Source organism: Tachysurus vachellii, chromosome 3 (genome assembly GCF_030014155.1).
Source record: "Tachysurus vachellii isolate PV-2020 chromosome 3, HZAU_Pvac_v1, whole genome shotgun sequence".
Taxonomy (NCBI): domain Eukaryota; kingdom Metazoa; phylum Chordata; class Actinopteri; order Siluriformes; family Bagridae; genus Tachysurus; species Tachysurus vachellii.
Window position 1 is genome coordinate 33,369,766 of NC_083462.1, and position 16,762 is coordinate 33,386,527.

The following is a 16,762-nucleotide window of genomic DNA, read 5'->3' on the forward strand; positions in this document are numbered from 1 at the left end:
CAGACACTCAGTGTCTGGTTACTGGTTAGAGACAGCTGAAGGTTTAAAAAAGAAAAAAAATCTCCGACAGGCAGAGACGCAATGCGAGTCGCATTCTACCAAGCAAGCACCACGTCTGAACGAACCCACGTTTACCAGAACTCTACTGGTTAGTAAGTACGTATTATTAACGTTACAACCCGAAGTAAAAAGCTGAAGAAACCCTAAACGTTAACGGAAAAGACCCGCGAACCCGAGTGACTGAGGGAGAGACAGAGAGCTGTTCTGTGTGTGACTGTGAGTGAGCAGAGCGAGACACAGCAACACAATACATCTGTATGTGTGTAGGGGAGGGGCGCTGTGACTAGCCTATCACTGTAGGGGAGGGGCGCTGTGACTAGCCTATCACTGTAGGGGAGGGGCGCTGTGACTAGCCTATCACTGTAGGGGAGGGGCGCTGTGACTAGCCTATCCCAGAATGCTGACACAATCAGCTACACAATGATGATTTTCATTCAATCCGAGCACAGATAATGACTCGTATTACTCGTATAATACTCGTACTCGGCAGAAGTGCTTTATCCGTACCGGATACTCGTTTCAGCCGAGTATCCGGCCCATCTCTATTGGATATTAGAGCATTTTTTTTTCACTGTGCATCTGGTTCCTTGGATCAAAAGTCTGAACCCACAGCAGTGCTTTTAATCGAGCATTCAAATGACTCTCAGAGCTAAATGGCATAACAGCTAGAAGTGAGAAAGTAAATGGAAAATGTATTTTTTAAGTGAGACAAAATGTATTTAGGTGACTGTTAATATGATGGGGTTTTGGTATTGCATTGGATTCTACTAGGGTCTCCATGTTCCAAATATTTGCACATGGGCGGATTTACTCGGATAAATTATCCTTTGGTGTGAATGACTGGTGTCTTGTGATGGACTGCTTTTTCTCTCTGGTCTTCATGTTGAATTATCCTCAACTCAAGAGCAGACATTCAGAGCTATTAATTATTTAAACAATCAAATCTAACAGGACAAACCAAGGGAAAATATGACCTTGCCACCTGTCGGTCACATGTTCCAATATTTTTGGTCATTGAAAAATGGGTGGGTTCAAACAAAAGATGTTTTCAACCCATGTAGATGTAAATATCAGGACATGAAAGTTGAAATTCTGATCTATCAGTTCATATTCATCGATCCCAGACAGAAATGTCATCAGTGTATAACAAAAGCAAAAGTATTGGCTCTGGATTTACCCTGACCAGGAAAACGTTATTATACTTGGGAATATAGTATGTGCAGTCTTGAGCGATTTTACTTGGACAAACGGTCAGACTTTATTGATTGGGAGCTAATGTCTTAACATATTGACTCATTAGAGTCAAATCCTGGTAAGAATGTCATTAAAGATTTGAAATCTGTTCAGGGGGGGCACGGTGGCTTAGTGGTTAGCACGTTCACCTCACACCTCCAGGGTTGGGGGTTCGATTCCCGCCTCTGCCTTGTGTGTGTGGAGTTTGCATGTTCTCCCCGTGCCTCGGGGGTTTCCTCCGGGTACTCCAGTTTCCTCCCCGGTCCAAAGACATGCATGGTAGGTTGATTGGCATCTCTGGAAAATTGTCCGTAGTGTGTGATTGTGTGAGTGAATGAGAGTGTGTGTGTGCCCTGCGATGGGTTGGCACTCCGTCCAGGGTGTATCCTGCCTTGATGCTCGATGACGCCTGAGATGCCTGATGCCTAACCCTAACCCTAACCCCGAGGTAGTTCGGATAAGCGGTAGAAAATGAAAGAATCTGTTCAGTTGTTAGCTGTGTTGTATTTATATTTGTATTAAGTGGCTCTGAATGCGTGTGTGTGCTCAATGTTCGATGTAGTGAGTTGAAGTGCTACTATATTGTGCTGTAATGATTCGTTCACACCTGTGTTAATGTACTGACTCCAGTGGCAGACTGTTTATTTATTTACTCTGAATTTGTTGATGATTTAGTGTTGATGACTTCAAGCCCTGCAACTGCTTTAATTGCAACTCGTCTACCTCACGCTGTTATTTTTAACGTACGTATTAGAAGACAATAAAAGAGCGGGTGTAGGACTGTTTAACATTTTTAATATGAGGAACAATGATGCACTTCAAGATGAGTTGCTCATGTGCAGGACCTGTGATGAGTCATGTGGTAAGGTGTTGGGCTACCAGTTGGAAGGTTGTGAGTCCGATCCGAGGTCCGCCAAGCTGCCACTGTTGGGCCCTTGAGCAAGGCCCCTTAACCCTCAATTGCTCAGTTGTAATGTAGATAATGTAAGTCGCTCTGGATAACGGCATCTGCCAAATACTGTAAATGAGTCAGTGAGCACACATTTTCATCATTAAAGTACACTATATCAGTGGATCAGACTGGAAAATATGTCAAATCCGATCCACTTTAGGGTTTCAGGTCAGTTTCTACCCCTGTTTCTGCTCACATCATGATTAGAAAATACTCAATTAATTTGTTAATTTTGTAATATACGTGAATAGTATTTTGGTTACAGCAAACTGAAGGTTTTCTGAAAATGGCATCTGATCATTTTAGTTTAGCATCCAGTTACTGTAGAGTGTCAGTTCATCATCTGCAGTCACATTGTCTGTCTGTCCACATGTGTGTGAATATGAATAATCTCTCAGATTGCACTGATTAAAGGTAGGGTCTCCGATGTTTGAGAAATGCTTCAGAAAACTACAAACTAAACAAAAATCAAAACAAACGTGTAGCCAATGAGCAGAAAGGGGCGTGTCTTGTCGATATTGGCGGAGAGAGTGTTCAGTGTGCATGTGTGACATTAGCAGAAAGCGGTTTTAACATTGACATGGAGGATAAAAACAAAGAAAGAAAGTTAAGAAAGACTTATGATAAGGCAAGAAGTAGGACGTGTTAATATAGGATCAGCTTTCCAGCGCTGGAGAGAACTGAAGGAGCAGGAAGTTGGTCACATATTCACAGATTGGAGTTTCCTGAGTCAATAACTCCTGAGCTAAACACTGTTACTACACAAATAACACCTCTTTTCTATCGTAGTAATGTAGAGACGCAGCTACAACCGTGTTTTGTGTAGTAACAGTGTTTAGCTCAGGAGTTATTGACTCGGGAAACTCCAATCTGTGAATATGTGACCAACTTTACTTAAGACACCGAGGCGCTTTTTTCCTTCTTGATAGGTGAGTAACGTTGGTTTTGTTTTGTTACACAGAACTAATATATGCCTTTGTCCTTTACACGATTATGCTTGTGTGTCATTTTTGCTTGTTTGTTTATCTGCAATCGTATTGTTCTTCCCTTCAGCTATGATAAAGACACATTTCTTTCCATTAGTTGCCTGGGTTACGTATGTATGTGTGGGCGGAGCTATCAATACAGGGGTGGGACCCATTTGGGTTAGGGGCGTGTTTGTTTTGGTGATTTCAAATGTCGACGTTGGCTTTCAAACATCGGAGACCCCACCTTTAATTTAAGTGAAGACTCACATAAATTGAACACTCCAATAAAATGTGTTTCGTCTTTTACTTCCATGGAAGGCATGGGTTCAAGCTAATTTCTAAAATGTACCTGGCTAAAATTGACTTACTTTCCTGCTTTTTTTTTGCTAATAACAGATTAGTTTAGCATTGAGTCCAGCTGCTAATGCTAATGTTAATGTTACTAGCTAGGCAGCAAGTCAAATTCTAGCTAATCATAAATATTTAAAACTTACAGAGACTGAACGATATTTCAAGGCAAAACAGCTCATATATATATATATTAAATTTTTTTTTAGAGTTTTAGATTTAATTTAGATTGCCTTTCATATAAAAATATGACAATAGCTTAGTTTCATCATTTAAAACTTTTTACCTTTTAATGATCGAATACATTTAAAAGAATCAGGTTTTTAACTTTTGCTTTGGTACATTTTGCCTGGATATGTCACTTTTAATTGAGAAAGATATCTAGACATTATGTTCAGTATATGCCCTGCGATGGGTTGGCACTCCGTCCAGGGTGTATCCTGCCTTGATGCCCAATGACGCCTGAGATAGGCACAGGCTCCCCGTGACCCGAGGTAGTTCGGATAAGCGGTAGAAAATGAGTGAGCGAGAGAGATGTTCAGTATATATGCTGACATAACCATTATTTTCCCTACTTTGTCCCCCACTTGTTGGGATGTAATGTTAATTGATGGCAACTTGAATCGGGGCATATTATATAAAGTGTAATAAGTCAATAAATAGTTTTAGGCCATGGTATCAGAATAAATAAGAAAACAAATTATAGTGTTATTTAGTGTCACATACTTCTCCATTGTTCTTAACAGCAGGAGGAGGTGGCAATCCTCATCTCCCCTCAATTCAGGACACACACACTTCTGCACTTTTAATAGCATCATAACAAAATGTTAACCGGCTTTCTTAACAGCTAGCGAAAAATATAGCCATTAAAAGCGTTTACACTTGCACATGTTACGTACCTATGTGTGCACGTCCTGGATTCCCACCATGATGAAAGAAGAATCCGTTCGATGGACGGTTTGTTTTTCTACAGCTGTTGATTGTTAACTGCACTGATGGAGTGCAATGAAGTTTAGAATACGTGTGGCCTATGTTTCTCTGTGTGTGTGTGTGTGTGTGTGTGTCTGTGTGTGTGCGCTTGTGTGATCACATGAATTTTTTCATTTATGCAATGTATTGGAGTATAAATTTCACTGTACGTTAATCTTTTGAATGAATTAGGAGTAACATGGTGACCTTTACTCTTTGAACAGCTGAAGTTGGTTTAAAAAAAATAAAACCGGTTTTAAAAGGTGTACACTGAAATTTAAACACACACATGCGCATACACACACACACACAAATCACTCTGTCAGTAAGCTATCAGAGCAAACCCACAAACAGCTTGAGGAAATGAGCATGCAAATAAAAACCAGACTAAAACTTGCTCACTCTGAATTCTCCAGCGATCTGTCATGTCTCGTTTAGTGAGAAAACATATCACAGAATATTTATACACAGATTAGCCATAATATGAAAACCACTGACAGAAGAAGTGAATAACACTGAATATCTTGTTACAGTGACACCTGTCAGTGGGTGGGTTATATATTAGACAGCAGGTGAACAATCAGTTCCTGAAGTTGATGTATTGGAAGCAGGAATATGGGTGAGTGACTTGGACAAGAACCAGGTTGTGATGTTTAGATGAGTCAGAGCTTCTCTAGAACAGCAGGTCTTGTGTAGTGTTTCCGTTATGCAGTGGTTAGTAAATACCAAAAGAAAATCCAGTGAAGCAGATACAGGATCATATTCTGGACAAAAGTCTGATCCACTGAGGCACCACAACATATTCAAGGGAATTAAACTATCTGCTGCTAAGGTCTTGGGGCCAGGTTCCATGGCACACCTTCAGAAGTCTTGTGGAGTCAGTGTCATGTTGAATCAGAGATGTTTCGGTGGCACAAGGAGACTTACACAATATTAGAAAGGTGGTTTTAATGTTATGGCTGATTGGTGTTTAGAACAGAACAGGAACAAACAATTCTTTTCTTCCTCTTATATCAGTGCATGTGCCTTTGCCTATCTCAGGCGTCATTGGGCATCAAGGCAAGATACACCCTGGACGGAGTGCCAACCCATCGCCGGGCACACACACACTCTCATACACTCACGCAATACGGACAATTTTCCAGAGATGCCAATCAACCTACCATGCATGTCTTTGGACCGGGGGAGGAAACCGGAGTACCCGCAGGAAACCCCCGAGGCACAGGGAGAACATGCAAACTCCACACACACAAGGTGGAGGCGGGAATCGAACCCCGACCCTGGAGGTGTGAGGCGAACGTGCTAACCACTAAGCCACCGTGACCCCCTGTGACTCATAATGTATATTTTAATTCTTTATTCTTGTTTAGTATTGTAGCTTGTTTTACATCACCTTCAGAAATCCTTCTAAAATCATTTCTTTAGGGATTAGTTTTGGTCTATATACTTTGTCTATATACTCTGTATAGCATACGGTTTGTGGACATCTGACCCTAGCACTCATGTTATGCTTTATATTATTATTATGAGTTATAATTTGCTCCACTCTTCTGTGAAGGTTTTCCACTAGATGTTGGAGTGTGTGTCTGTGGGGATTAGTGATCGTTCAGCTACAAGAGCATTAGTGAGATCAGACACTGATGTTGGAGTGTGTGTGTGGGAATTAGTGATCGTTCAGCTACAAGAACTTTAGTGAGATCAGACACTGATGTTGGAGTGTGTGTGGGGATTAGTGATCATTCAGCTACAAGAGCATTAGTGAGATCAGACACTAGATGTTGGTGTGTGTGTGTGGGGATTAGTGATCATTCAGCTACAAGAACATTAGTGAGATTAGACACTGATGTTGGAGTGTGTGTCTGTGGGGATTAGTGATCATTCAGCTACAGGAGCATTAGTGAGATCAGACACTGATGTTGGAGTGTGTGTGTCTGTGGGGATTAGTGATCATTCAGCTACAAGAGTATTAGTGAGATCAGACATTGATGTTGGAGTGTGTGTGTGTGGGGATTAGTGATCATTCAGCTACAAGAGCATTAGTGAGATCAGACACTGATGTTGGAGTGTGTGTGTGGGGATTAGTGATCATTCAGCTACAAGAGCATTAGTGAGATCAGACACTGATGTTGGAGTGTGTGTGTGGGGATTAGTGATCATTCAGCTACAAGAGCATTAGTGAGATCAGACACTGATGATGTAAGAGTGAGGAGGTCTGGGGTTCAGTCAGTGTTCCAGTTCATCACAAAGGTGTTCAGTGGGGTTGAGTCAGAGTCAGGGCTCTGTGCAGGACACTCGAGTTCTTCCGCTCCAACATTAACACACCATGTCTTCATGGAGCTCTGTGCTTTGTGCATGGGGGCATGGACACTGTCCGAGTCTCTCAGTTCCAGTGAAGTGTAAAGCTACAGCACACAAACATATTTTATACAGTTGTTTCCTTAGAATTTTGTGGCAACAGTTTGAAGAAGAACATACATGAAATTTCTTTCACTGATTCCCGAACCAAATTGTCCGTAGTGTGTGATTGCGTGAGTGAATGAGAGTGTGTGTGTGCCCTGTGATGGGTTGGCACTCCGTCCAGGGTGTATCCTGCCTTGATGCCCGATGACGCCTGAGATAGGCACAGGCTCCCCGTGACCCGAGGTAGTTCGGATAAGCGGTAGAAGATGAATGAATGAAGGAATGATTCCCGAACCAAAATGCAGTAAAAAGGATCTTATACAATACACAAGGCAAACAGCACACTGCATATATAAAATATAAGCGAATCATTTTATTATAGAACAAGTCTATCGTATTCACTTCATTACATTCTCACTGTTGATGTAGTTCAGCAGACACTGGTTCAGTGTGACCAACTTCACAGTTTTGTTTGCACCTTATGAATATAGTTCTGTATTTCAGATTATGAACAAATGTGTGACTTAATCATTATATCCTGAGCAGGAGAAATGAATCCAGAATATGAATAAATGAATGTGTTAAATGTGTCATGCTGAGGCACTTGAGGACTCAGAGGGCTTTTCTTTGTACTACAAGGATTATATCTTAAATTCAGTTCCCATCTGCATGGGAAGAAAAATATTCTTTTTGTCTTCTGCGACGTTTTTGTCTTGAACATCTCACATTTCTAACATGAACCCAAAACTGTCCTCTTTACTCACTCACTCACTCATCTTCTACCGCTTATCCGAACTACCTCGGGTCACCGGGAGCCTGTGCCTATCTCAGGCGTCATCGGGCATCAAGGCAGGATACACCCTGGACGGAGTGCCAACCCATCACAGGGCACACACACACACACTCTCATTCACTCACGCAATCACACACTACGAACAATTTTCCAGAGATGCCAATCAACCTACCATGCATGTGTTTGGACCGGGGGAGGAAACCCGGAGTACCCAGAGGAAACCCCCGAGGCACGGGGAGAACATGCAAACTCCACACACACAAGGTGGAGGCGGGAATCGAACCCCCAAACCTGGATATATAATATATAAATACCCAGTAATATACCCAATATAAAACTCATTGCTTTTATTATTTTTTTTCTTGTGTCTAAAAGGGACATCAAGCCTGACAACATCTTGTTGGACATGAACGGCCACATTCGCTTGGCAGACTTTGGCTCCTGTCTCAAACTTATGCAAGACGGAACAGTAAGTCCCGCTATATTTAAACTTGGTTGCTGCATTATGGGGCTGAATTTTTCCTCCCAGGAAGAACATGTTGTGGAGTGATGGTTTCTCTGAATAACTCTGATCTCTGGTTTACTCAGGTGCAATCCTCGATCGCAGTGGGAACGCCAGACTACATCTCTCCAGAGATCCTGCAGGCCATGGAAGATGGGAAAGGAAAGTATGGGCCAGAGTGTGACTGGTGGTCTCTGGGAGTGTGTATGTATGAGATGCTCTATGGGGAGACGCCCTTCTACGCTGAATCGCTAGTGGAGACATATGGCAAAATCATGAACCATAAGGTGGGCACAGCATGTGTGACAACTTAAGTTGATAAGCACCTGTTACTCAAAGTTGTGCTTTAATCATTGTCTTATAACTTTTATTTAAGTTCATTTCTCTTTGCATAACATGGATTATTCTGGATTCTGTCACTGAGGTCATTAAGCCAGAGTATTAAGGCTAAATTCAGAATTGTGTGTTACTTTTATACTACTGATTTGACATAGTTTCATATATTTAAGCTGCTCTTATCCCTTTCTTCATCATGTTCTATTTCTTCTTTATAGGAGCGGTTCCAGTTCCCCGTGCAGATGTCGGATGTATCTGAAGAGGCCAAAGATTTAATGTGCAGACTGATTTGCTCTCGTGAGCACCGGCTAGGCCAGAACGGCATAGAGGACTTCAAGAACCATCCCTTTTTCTCAGGCATCAACTGGGACGACATCCGCACTTGCGAGGCCCCGTACATCCCTGAAGTCAGCAGCCCCACAGACACCTCCAACTTTGATGTGGAGGACGATTGCCTAAAGAATTCAGTATGTGTTGGAAGTTCATGTTTCTTCTCTGAGATAAGTTAAACCTAACTGTAGACTTCTCATTAACCAAAAACACGACAATTCATGAAAAACCTAGTTACCAGTCAGTCGCTTTATCTGTTTTGAATTGACGTCATCACAGGAATTTATTCCTCACTGTTTCCTGTACATATGCAGCCCTGCGTGAGGCATTTAACGTTCGGTCCTGTGTTTGTTCAGATTAGCCTGTCTGATAAGCACTGCCTTGCATAAGTATTTACCCCCTTGAATTTTTCCGCAGTGTGTATTTCTTTAGCCTCGAATTAAAATAGAGTTACACATTGAAATGCAGGAAAATATTATTGTCAAAAGTATAAATAAACCAAAAAAATCTGACTTTTGATGGTTGCATAAGTATTCATTCATAAGCAGGGATGGAAACTAGTCATTAGTCTCCTGTTATGTTTTTGCAGCCACAAGAAGCATGACAAAGTGATGTGTCTCACTCAAAGGTCATAACAGAAGAGATAATAACGTAATAACAGATTTAAAATATATCGTTTTGTAGTATTAATACAGCAGTTCCCTGAGTAAAGTAATTACTCAAGCGGTTTTTCTCTAGACAATTTAATTACACTTACTAAGCACTTTTCTTGGTGAATTTTACTCAAGTGAATGACTATAGTGGAGGATGAAGTTCTCAGGGTGATGAGCATTGCTGGATGTCTTCCAAGGCCCTGTTCACACTGCAGGTAAAAGTGGCCCAGATCTGATTTTTTTGGGGTCATGTGACCAGGTCAGACTTCTTCAGGAGTAGTGTGAACACTCAAATCTAACCCAGATCTGATTTTTTCCAATCAGATTCAGACCACTTCCATATGTGGTCCTGAATCAGACCCAAATCTGATTTTTTCCAATGTGGCCGCAGTGTGAACAACCGAGGCGGATTTGATGCGACTTTTACGTCAATCTACATCGACATTCGTCACAATTATGCGCCGGCGAGTTCGCACACAAACGTGACTACGCCTACAAAATGGATCACTCACTCACTCACTCACTCATTTTCTACCGCTTATCTGAACTACCTCGGGTCACGGGGAGCCTGTGCCTATCTCAGGCGTCATCGGGCATCAAGGCAGGATACACCCTGGACGGAGTGCCAACCCATCACAGGGCACACACACACACACTCTCATTCACTCACACACTCACACACTACGGAACATTTTCCAGAGATGCCAATCAACCTACCATGCATGTCTTTGGACCGGGGGAGGAAACCGGAGTACCCGGACGAAACCCCCGAGGCACGGGGAGAACATGCAAACTCCACACACACAAGGTGCAGGTGGGAATCGAACCCCCAACCCTTGAGGTGTGAGGCGAACCTGCTAACCACTAAGCCACCGTGCCCCCCAAAATGGATCAAATAATCAAAAGTTGCCCTCAAAAATGTTCAAAACACTGTGTCTCTGTGCTGCCGTTACACAAACATTTAGAAAGAAAAGCGACAATGCTTACTTCCTCCATAACCTCGCCAACTTTAGCGCAACGGCGTGCTGCGTGTGACGTCATTGTTATTGTTCGTTTGCGCATGCGGGTCAGTTCGAAACAGCAAACAGTTCACACTGGTATCTGATATAGGCCACATTTTAAAAGGTAATGTGAACAGCCAAACAAAAAAAAATCAGATCTGAGCAAAATATCCGAATTGAGCATTAAGACTCGCAGTGTGAACGCGGCCCAAATGAAGCGGTTTGTGCCAAAAGTGCAATGTTTCACATCAGACCAAAGAAACTTTTTCTATGCTTGAATCCAAATGGAGTTTTTTCCAATGATGGCTTTCTTCTTGTCACTTTTCCATAAAGTCCTGTTTGTTTTCTTCTCTGACTAATACCCTTCTTACCCCAGACACAAAAGCTCTCTTATTGGCTACAGTTGTTCCATATACTTTACATTGTCTAATAATGGACTTAATAGTGTTATGTAGGATGTTTAAAGTTTTCAGACTTTTTCAGACTTTTGAAACCCCAATTTCAGTACCAGGTTAAAATATATATAAAAAAAGAGCAAAATAAAAACAAAACAAAAATAAACAATCAAAAAACGTACACCGATTCAAAGGAGTTAGATGCTGTTTCACTGGCAGATCAATGGTTTAGGTGTTGTCTAGAGAATAGAAGGTTGTGTGTTTGAATCCCCAGAATCACCAAACTGCCACTGCTGGGCTCTTAACTCTAAATGCGATAAATGTAAGTCACTCTGGATAAGGCATCTACACAATGCTGTAAATGAAGGGCCAATTAACTCATATTGATGCAATGCATTTTAGGAAACATTTATAGTAGTAATATTCATAAACATTGATTTATTAGTTGTCTGATTATCACAGGAAACGATGCCACCACCCTCCCATGCAGCCTTTTCTGGACTCCATCTCCCTTTTATCGGCTTCACCTACACTAGCAAATGGTAAGTGTTCGGTGAAGACTCCAGACAAATCTGTCGTGATCTGAAGCGTGTTATCATAAAAGAGGAATTTTGTCAGCGTGGCACAATTTACTGCTCAGCTTTACAACTAATACATTCAAGCTTCATGTTGAGTTACGTGTAACTCTATAGTCTTTGGTCTGGAATGATGTGGCTTTTGGGTGCAAGTTTCTCCCGACTATTCCAATGATTATGGTGAAGCAAGCAGACTCACAGCATCCATGTTTATCTGAAATTGACAGTCTTTTGATATTAGATATGTGTGGCTTGTGGTGTTCTGTTTGCTGGGATTAGTGGTGCGTACTGGTTTCAGAGTCCTTCTGTGTGTGTGTGTGTGTGTGTGTGTGTGTAGTTCTCTGTCAGACCGGGGCTGTTTGAAAGACTCTGGAGGATCACCAGGGGTGGATTCCTGTCTACAGAGAACTTTGGAGGACAGCTTGGCCTCTGAGGCATATGAAAGAAGGATCCGCCGACTGGAGCAAGAGAAAACTGAGCTCAGCCGCAAGCTCCAGGGTGAGCAGGATCTCATATATATATACACTGTATATATATGTATATATATATATATATATATATACATATATATATATATATATATATATATATATATATATATACATATATACTCTTAGAAAAAGGCAACATCTGGCAGTCTGAAGTGGTTCTTCCATTTACGGGAACATGAACGATTTTTTTCAGATGTTTTCCTTGCAAAAATAAATAAAAGAATATCCACTATCGACGTTAACCATCCACGTTCTATCACATGTAGTGTTTTGTCAGTTTGAATCGAACCCTGGCCCTTTTTTAGCTCGATGCGGATTCTTTGGACAGATGAAAACACTGCACTTGTTGGCTGGGGTGTCTAAAGCTACCTTAAACAAATTACAGGTAGTGCAAAATTCGGCGGCGAGAATACTTACTAGAACAAAGTTAAAAGATGACATCACTCCCATTTTGGAGTCCTTGCACTGGCTCCCTGTTAGGTTTAGGGTTGATTTTAAGATTCTGATGCTTACCTACAAGGCCTTACACGGGTTAGCTCCTCAATATTTGGCCGATCTTTTAATTCCTTATATTCCATCTCGCAATCTTCGTTCTTTTGAAACTGGTCTTTTAACTGTTCCTTTAACTCGCTTAAAATCGATGAGAGATAGGGCTTTGTCTTCAGTAGCTCCAAAAACTGTGGAATTCATTACCAACTGAGATAAGGCAAGAATCATCTCTTGGCACTTTTAAATCTCAGCTTAAAACTCATTTTATTTTTTAAGGGTAGCTTTTAATTTGACTAATTGTAATTTTACATAGTGCTTATTTTATTGTCTATTTTTGTTGCTTTAATTTTAATCTTTATATTATGTGTGTAATTTTGTTGATTTTATTTTGCTTTTGTGAAGCGCTTTCTTTTAAAGGCGCTATAGAAAATAAAGGTTATTATTATTATTATTATTATTATTATTATTATTATTATTATTATTATTATTATTCTGGTGTGGAGCCTGATCCAGTTGATCTCGGTTTGCTTCTGAGAGAACTGTAACTTAGTTTGATTGCAGCGAGAAAGCAGTGAACATGCCGTTTAGGTTGAGTTGCTGGCAGAAATATTTTCTTTCCTGCAGATACAAGCCATTAAAATGACCTGCATGGTGCAATCTCAGACAAACCATGCTGCAGAAATGCTCGGTGTTCTGTACATTTGACTGAGGAATCAAAAAAGAAAGAAAGCTAAAGCACTTAAACACACTGCATTACTTGTGGTGCGTTCCCTGTTGCAGAATCCACTCAGACGGTACAGGCTCTGCAGCACACTAATTCCACTGGGCCACCTGGTGCCAACAAAGAGGTGGAGATAAGAAGTCTGAAGAGTGAGATAGACATCTTAAAAAAGCAGATAGCAGGTTACAGATCTACACAAATTTACAACAGTTTTGATCCAAGTCACACTCCTGGACTGTTGTAACGAGAGCGTGGTCCTCCTGCTGTGTCTCAGATTCAGGTCATCTGGAGCAGCACCAGTTTGAGGAGGCCAGCATGGCACGGAAGGACCTAGATGACTCCTCTAAGCTAATGAAGACTATGGAACGGCAGCTCCAGTCTGTTACACTGGAGAAAGACAACCTGCACAAGGTGGAACGTATTTTCATGAAGGAAAGATTTAATGCTAGTTCAGGAGATGTTTAGCCTAATATTTTATTATTATTATTATTATTATTATTATTATTATTATTATTATTATTATTATTATTATTATTTATAATTAAGGATGCATCCTTTTCTTAGTTTCATTTCGTTCTAGTTAAAGTTATTTAACCAGCTGGTAGAAATAAGTATGTTTAGACACAATCTACATGTTTGAACTGTTCTGTACAGGAGCTGCTAGACACCAAGGAGAAGTTTAAGGCCCAGGGAAAGGAGCTAAAGGATGCACACACTCAAAGGAAAATGGCCATGAAGGAGTTCTCTGAGCTGAACGAACGCCTCACTGAGTTGCGCTCACACAAGCAGCGGCTCGCGCGGCAACTTCGAGACAAGGAGGAAGAGGCGGAGGGTCTTTCACAGAAGGTGGAAACGCTGCGACTGGAGATACGTAAAGCAGAGCGAGCTCGCAAAGAGGTGGGAGTGGGATCTTCTCTACTAAATCTCTAAATGTCCTGTTTTGATTTGCCTGGTTGTTATCAGTTCCTAGAGCTTAAAAAAGAAATTTGAAGTAACATCGAAATCAAAAAGCTAATTTATTATTACATTTTTTACTCGTGCAGCGCAAGGCAAGATTATTTATCTTTACTAATGAAGCCTGATTTTCTCTACTGTTTTTGTTTTCCACCAACTTTCCAAAAACATGCTTGTATATGGTTTGGACACAATCGCAAATGGCTGAATTACCCCTAGGTGTGTGACTGTGTGTGGCGTATTCATGCCTTGCATCCAGTGTTACCGAGATAGACCGTGAGATCCACTGTGACCCTGACCAGGATAAAGCAGTGAAGTTACTGAAATGTAATGACTGAATGAATAAATAGCAAGAACTTAAACAGCCAACATCACATTGGTGGAACCAAAATACACGAAAGCCCTTAGTGATAATCATTTTGTTATTTCTGTATTGCAAAAATGACCAAGGTCTTCAGGAAGGTTTATTAAGGTTGTTACCTGTTACTCCAGTTAGTTAATAGAAACAGATTTCTTGAATAAGTAATGAAAAGACTTTAACAGATGCTTTGGTTTCGCTCAGTTGGAGGTACAGGCTGAGGAGCAAGCAGCCGAGGTGCAGAAAGAGAGGAAACTGCGAGAGAGAAATGAACAGTTCAACAGACAGCTCGAGGAGGAACTGGAGGGGTTCAAGGTACAATTTAGCACAGAAAAATTAAACATTTTTTTAAATAATCATTTTTTAAAATAATAGTAAATAACTAGAACGTACATTTCCTGAAGAAAATGTGAATGGTGCTTGCACGTGGCAAGTTCCCCTTATCGGGCTGAGTATTTTGATATATGACATGTCCATGTTGTGCTAACTTTTTGCTTTCGCTTATTTTGGGGGCGGGGCTACATGTGACATCACGTGACATCATCAAAACACACGTGAGGAAGTTCCCCTCATTGTTCTGAGTGTTTTGATATGTCACATGTCGATGTTGTAAAAAGTTTTTTGATTTTTCATATTTTGGGGGCGGGGCTGCGGCCCAACCAAAAGGCCAGTCGGTACACCAATTTATCCTTTGTTCAGAGTATCACCCTAAAGGAGCTGGTCGAGTTTGGTGTAGATAGTTCAAAAGCTTGCCGAGTTATAAACCTCCAAAGTTTATAATGGGAGTCTATGGGAAAAAGAGGCCAATTTGAGACCAGGTACCGGAAGTACCGGTACTCAGATCGCTTAGAAAATCACAAGTTACACGCCGAAGTTTTGTCTGGCACAATAGTAATAATGTTTCTTTGCAAGCACCATTAATAGTTTTATTCATATAGTTATTTTAACAATGGACAATGTCTTAAAGCAACTTTATAGAATAAAACTTTATTCACTCTCTCTCCCTCACTCATTTTCTACCGCTTATCCGAACTACCTCGGGTCACGGGGAGCCTGTGCCTATCTCAGGCGTCATCGGGCATCAAGGCAGGATACACCCTGGACGGAGTTCCAACACATCGCAGGGCACACACACACACACTCTCATTCACTCACACAATCACACACTACAGACAATTTTCCAGAGATGCCAATCAACCTACCATGCATGTCTTTGGACCGGGGGAGGAAACCGGAGTACCCGGAGGAAACCCCCGAGGCACGGGGAGAACATGCAAACTCCACACACACAAGGTGGAGGTGGGAATCGAACCCCCAACCCTGGAGGTGTGAGGCGAACGTGCTAACCACTAAGCCACCGTGCCCCCCTAATAAAACTTTAAAAGTTTCAAATTCAGTTTATACATATCCCTAATGAACAAGCCTGAGGCAATGCTGGAAGGAAAAGCTCCCTGTTATGTTATAAGGAACCAGACACAAAAGGGAACCCATCATCATCTGGGTGACAACGGAGAGTGTGATTATAAATAAGATCCTTTCTGTAACTGTATAACAAAAGAGCAGAGTGACTGTAACACAAATCAGTTAAACTACTGAAAATCCTGTCCTCAATCTCTCCTGAAATCTGACTTACGAAATGAGTTGCTCTTGAAGGTGCACAGATATCTGAAATGTACATCTTAAATCGCACACTGTCTTTAATATTATGTAAGTATTTTGGGTCTCGATGCACCAATGCAAACAGCACTTTTAATAGCAGGTCTGTAATACTGTGACCGAGATTATTCACAGTTAATAGAAACATTTAATGACTAAGTGTGAATTGAATGTGTTTATAGTTCACTATTAAAATGAACCAATCCCACCAATATGGGCCTTGCAGTCTTTATTTAACACTTAATTAACAACTAACACTTCCAAATAATCACACAGTTGCTGTATCTGTTGAAACAGGCTGGACCTCTGCACCCAGGAGCGGGTGCAGAGCAGCAGCAGCAGGAAGTGGCGTGGCTGCGAGCTGAGCTGGAAAAGAAGAACGTGCAGCACGAGGAGGAGCTGTGTCAAAGAGAAACGCAATACACTGCTGAGCTCAAGAGCCACAGGAAAGAGTTGAATGATGCTGAAGCACAGCAGCTCACTCTGCAGAAGGAGATCCTTATGCTCAAAGACAAGCTGGAGAAGACCAGGCGAGAAAAGTACGTTCACGGTTGTGTTTAACTGCAATTTGAGGATAA

General features: G+C 41.3%; 1 protein-coding gene across 3 annotated transcripts in view; it reads left to right on the plus strand.

Annotated features, from left to right (window-relative positions):
- Positions 1–16,762, plus strand: part of cdc42bpab (CDC42 binding protein kinase alpha (DMPK-like) b) — a 108,603-nt gene that overhangs the window by 27,685 nt on the left and 64,156 nt on the right. For all 3 annotated transcript variants that reach the window (XM_060866871.1, XM_060866873.1, XM_060866872.1), the window contains exons 6-15: positions 8,099–8,192; positions 8,312–8,512; positions 8,780–9,028; positions 11,403–11,482; positions 11,853–12,013; positions 13,276–13,398; positions 13,491–13,627; positions 13,871–14,113; positions 14,733–14,843; positions 16,482–16,723. In XM_060866871.1, coding sequence (XP_060722854.1) covers positions 8,099–8,192; positions 8,312–8,512; positions 8,780–9,028; positions 11,403–11,482; positions 11,853–12,013; positions 13,276–13,398; positions 13,491–13,627; positions 13,871–14,113; positions 14,733–14,843; positions 16,482–16,723 — 1,641 coding nt within the window. The remainder of the gene's footprint in view (positions 1–8,098; positions 8,193–8,311; positions 8,513–8,779; positions 9,029–11,402; positions 11,483–11,852; positions 12,014–13,275; positions 13,399–13,490; positions 13,628–13,870; positions 14,114–14,732; positions 14,844–16,481; positions 16,724–16,762) is intronic.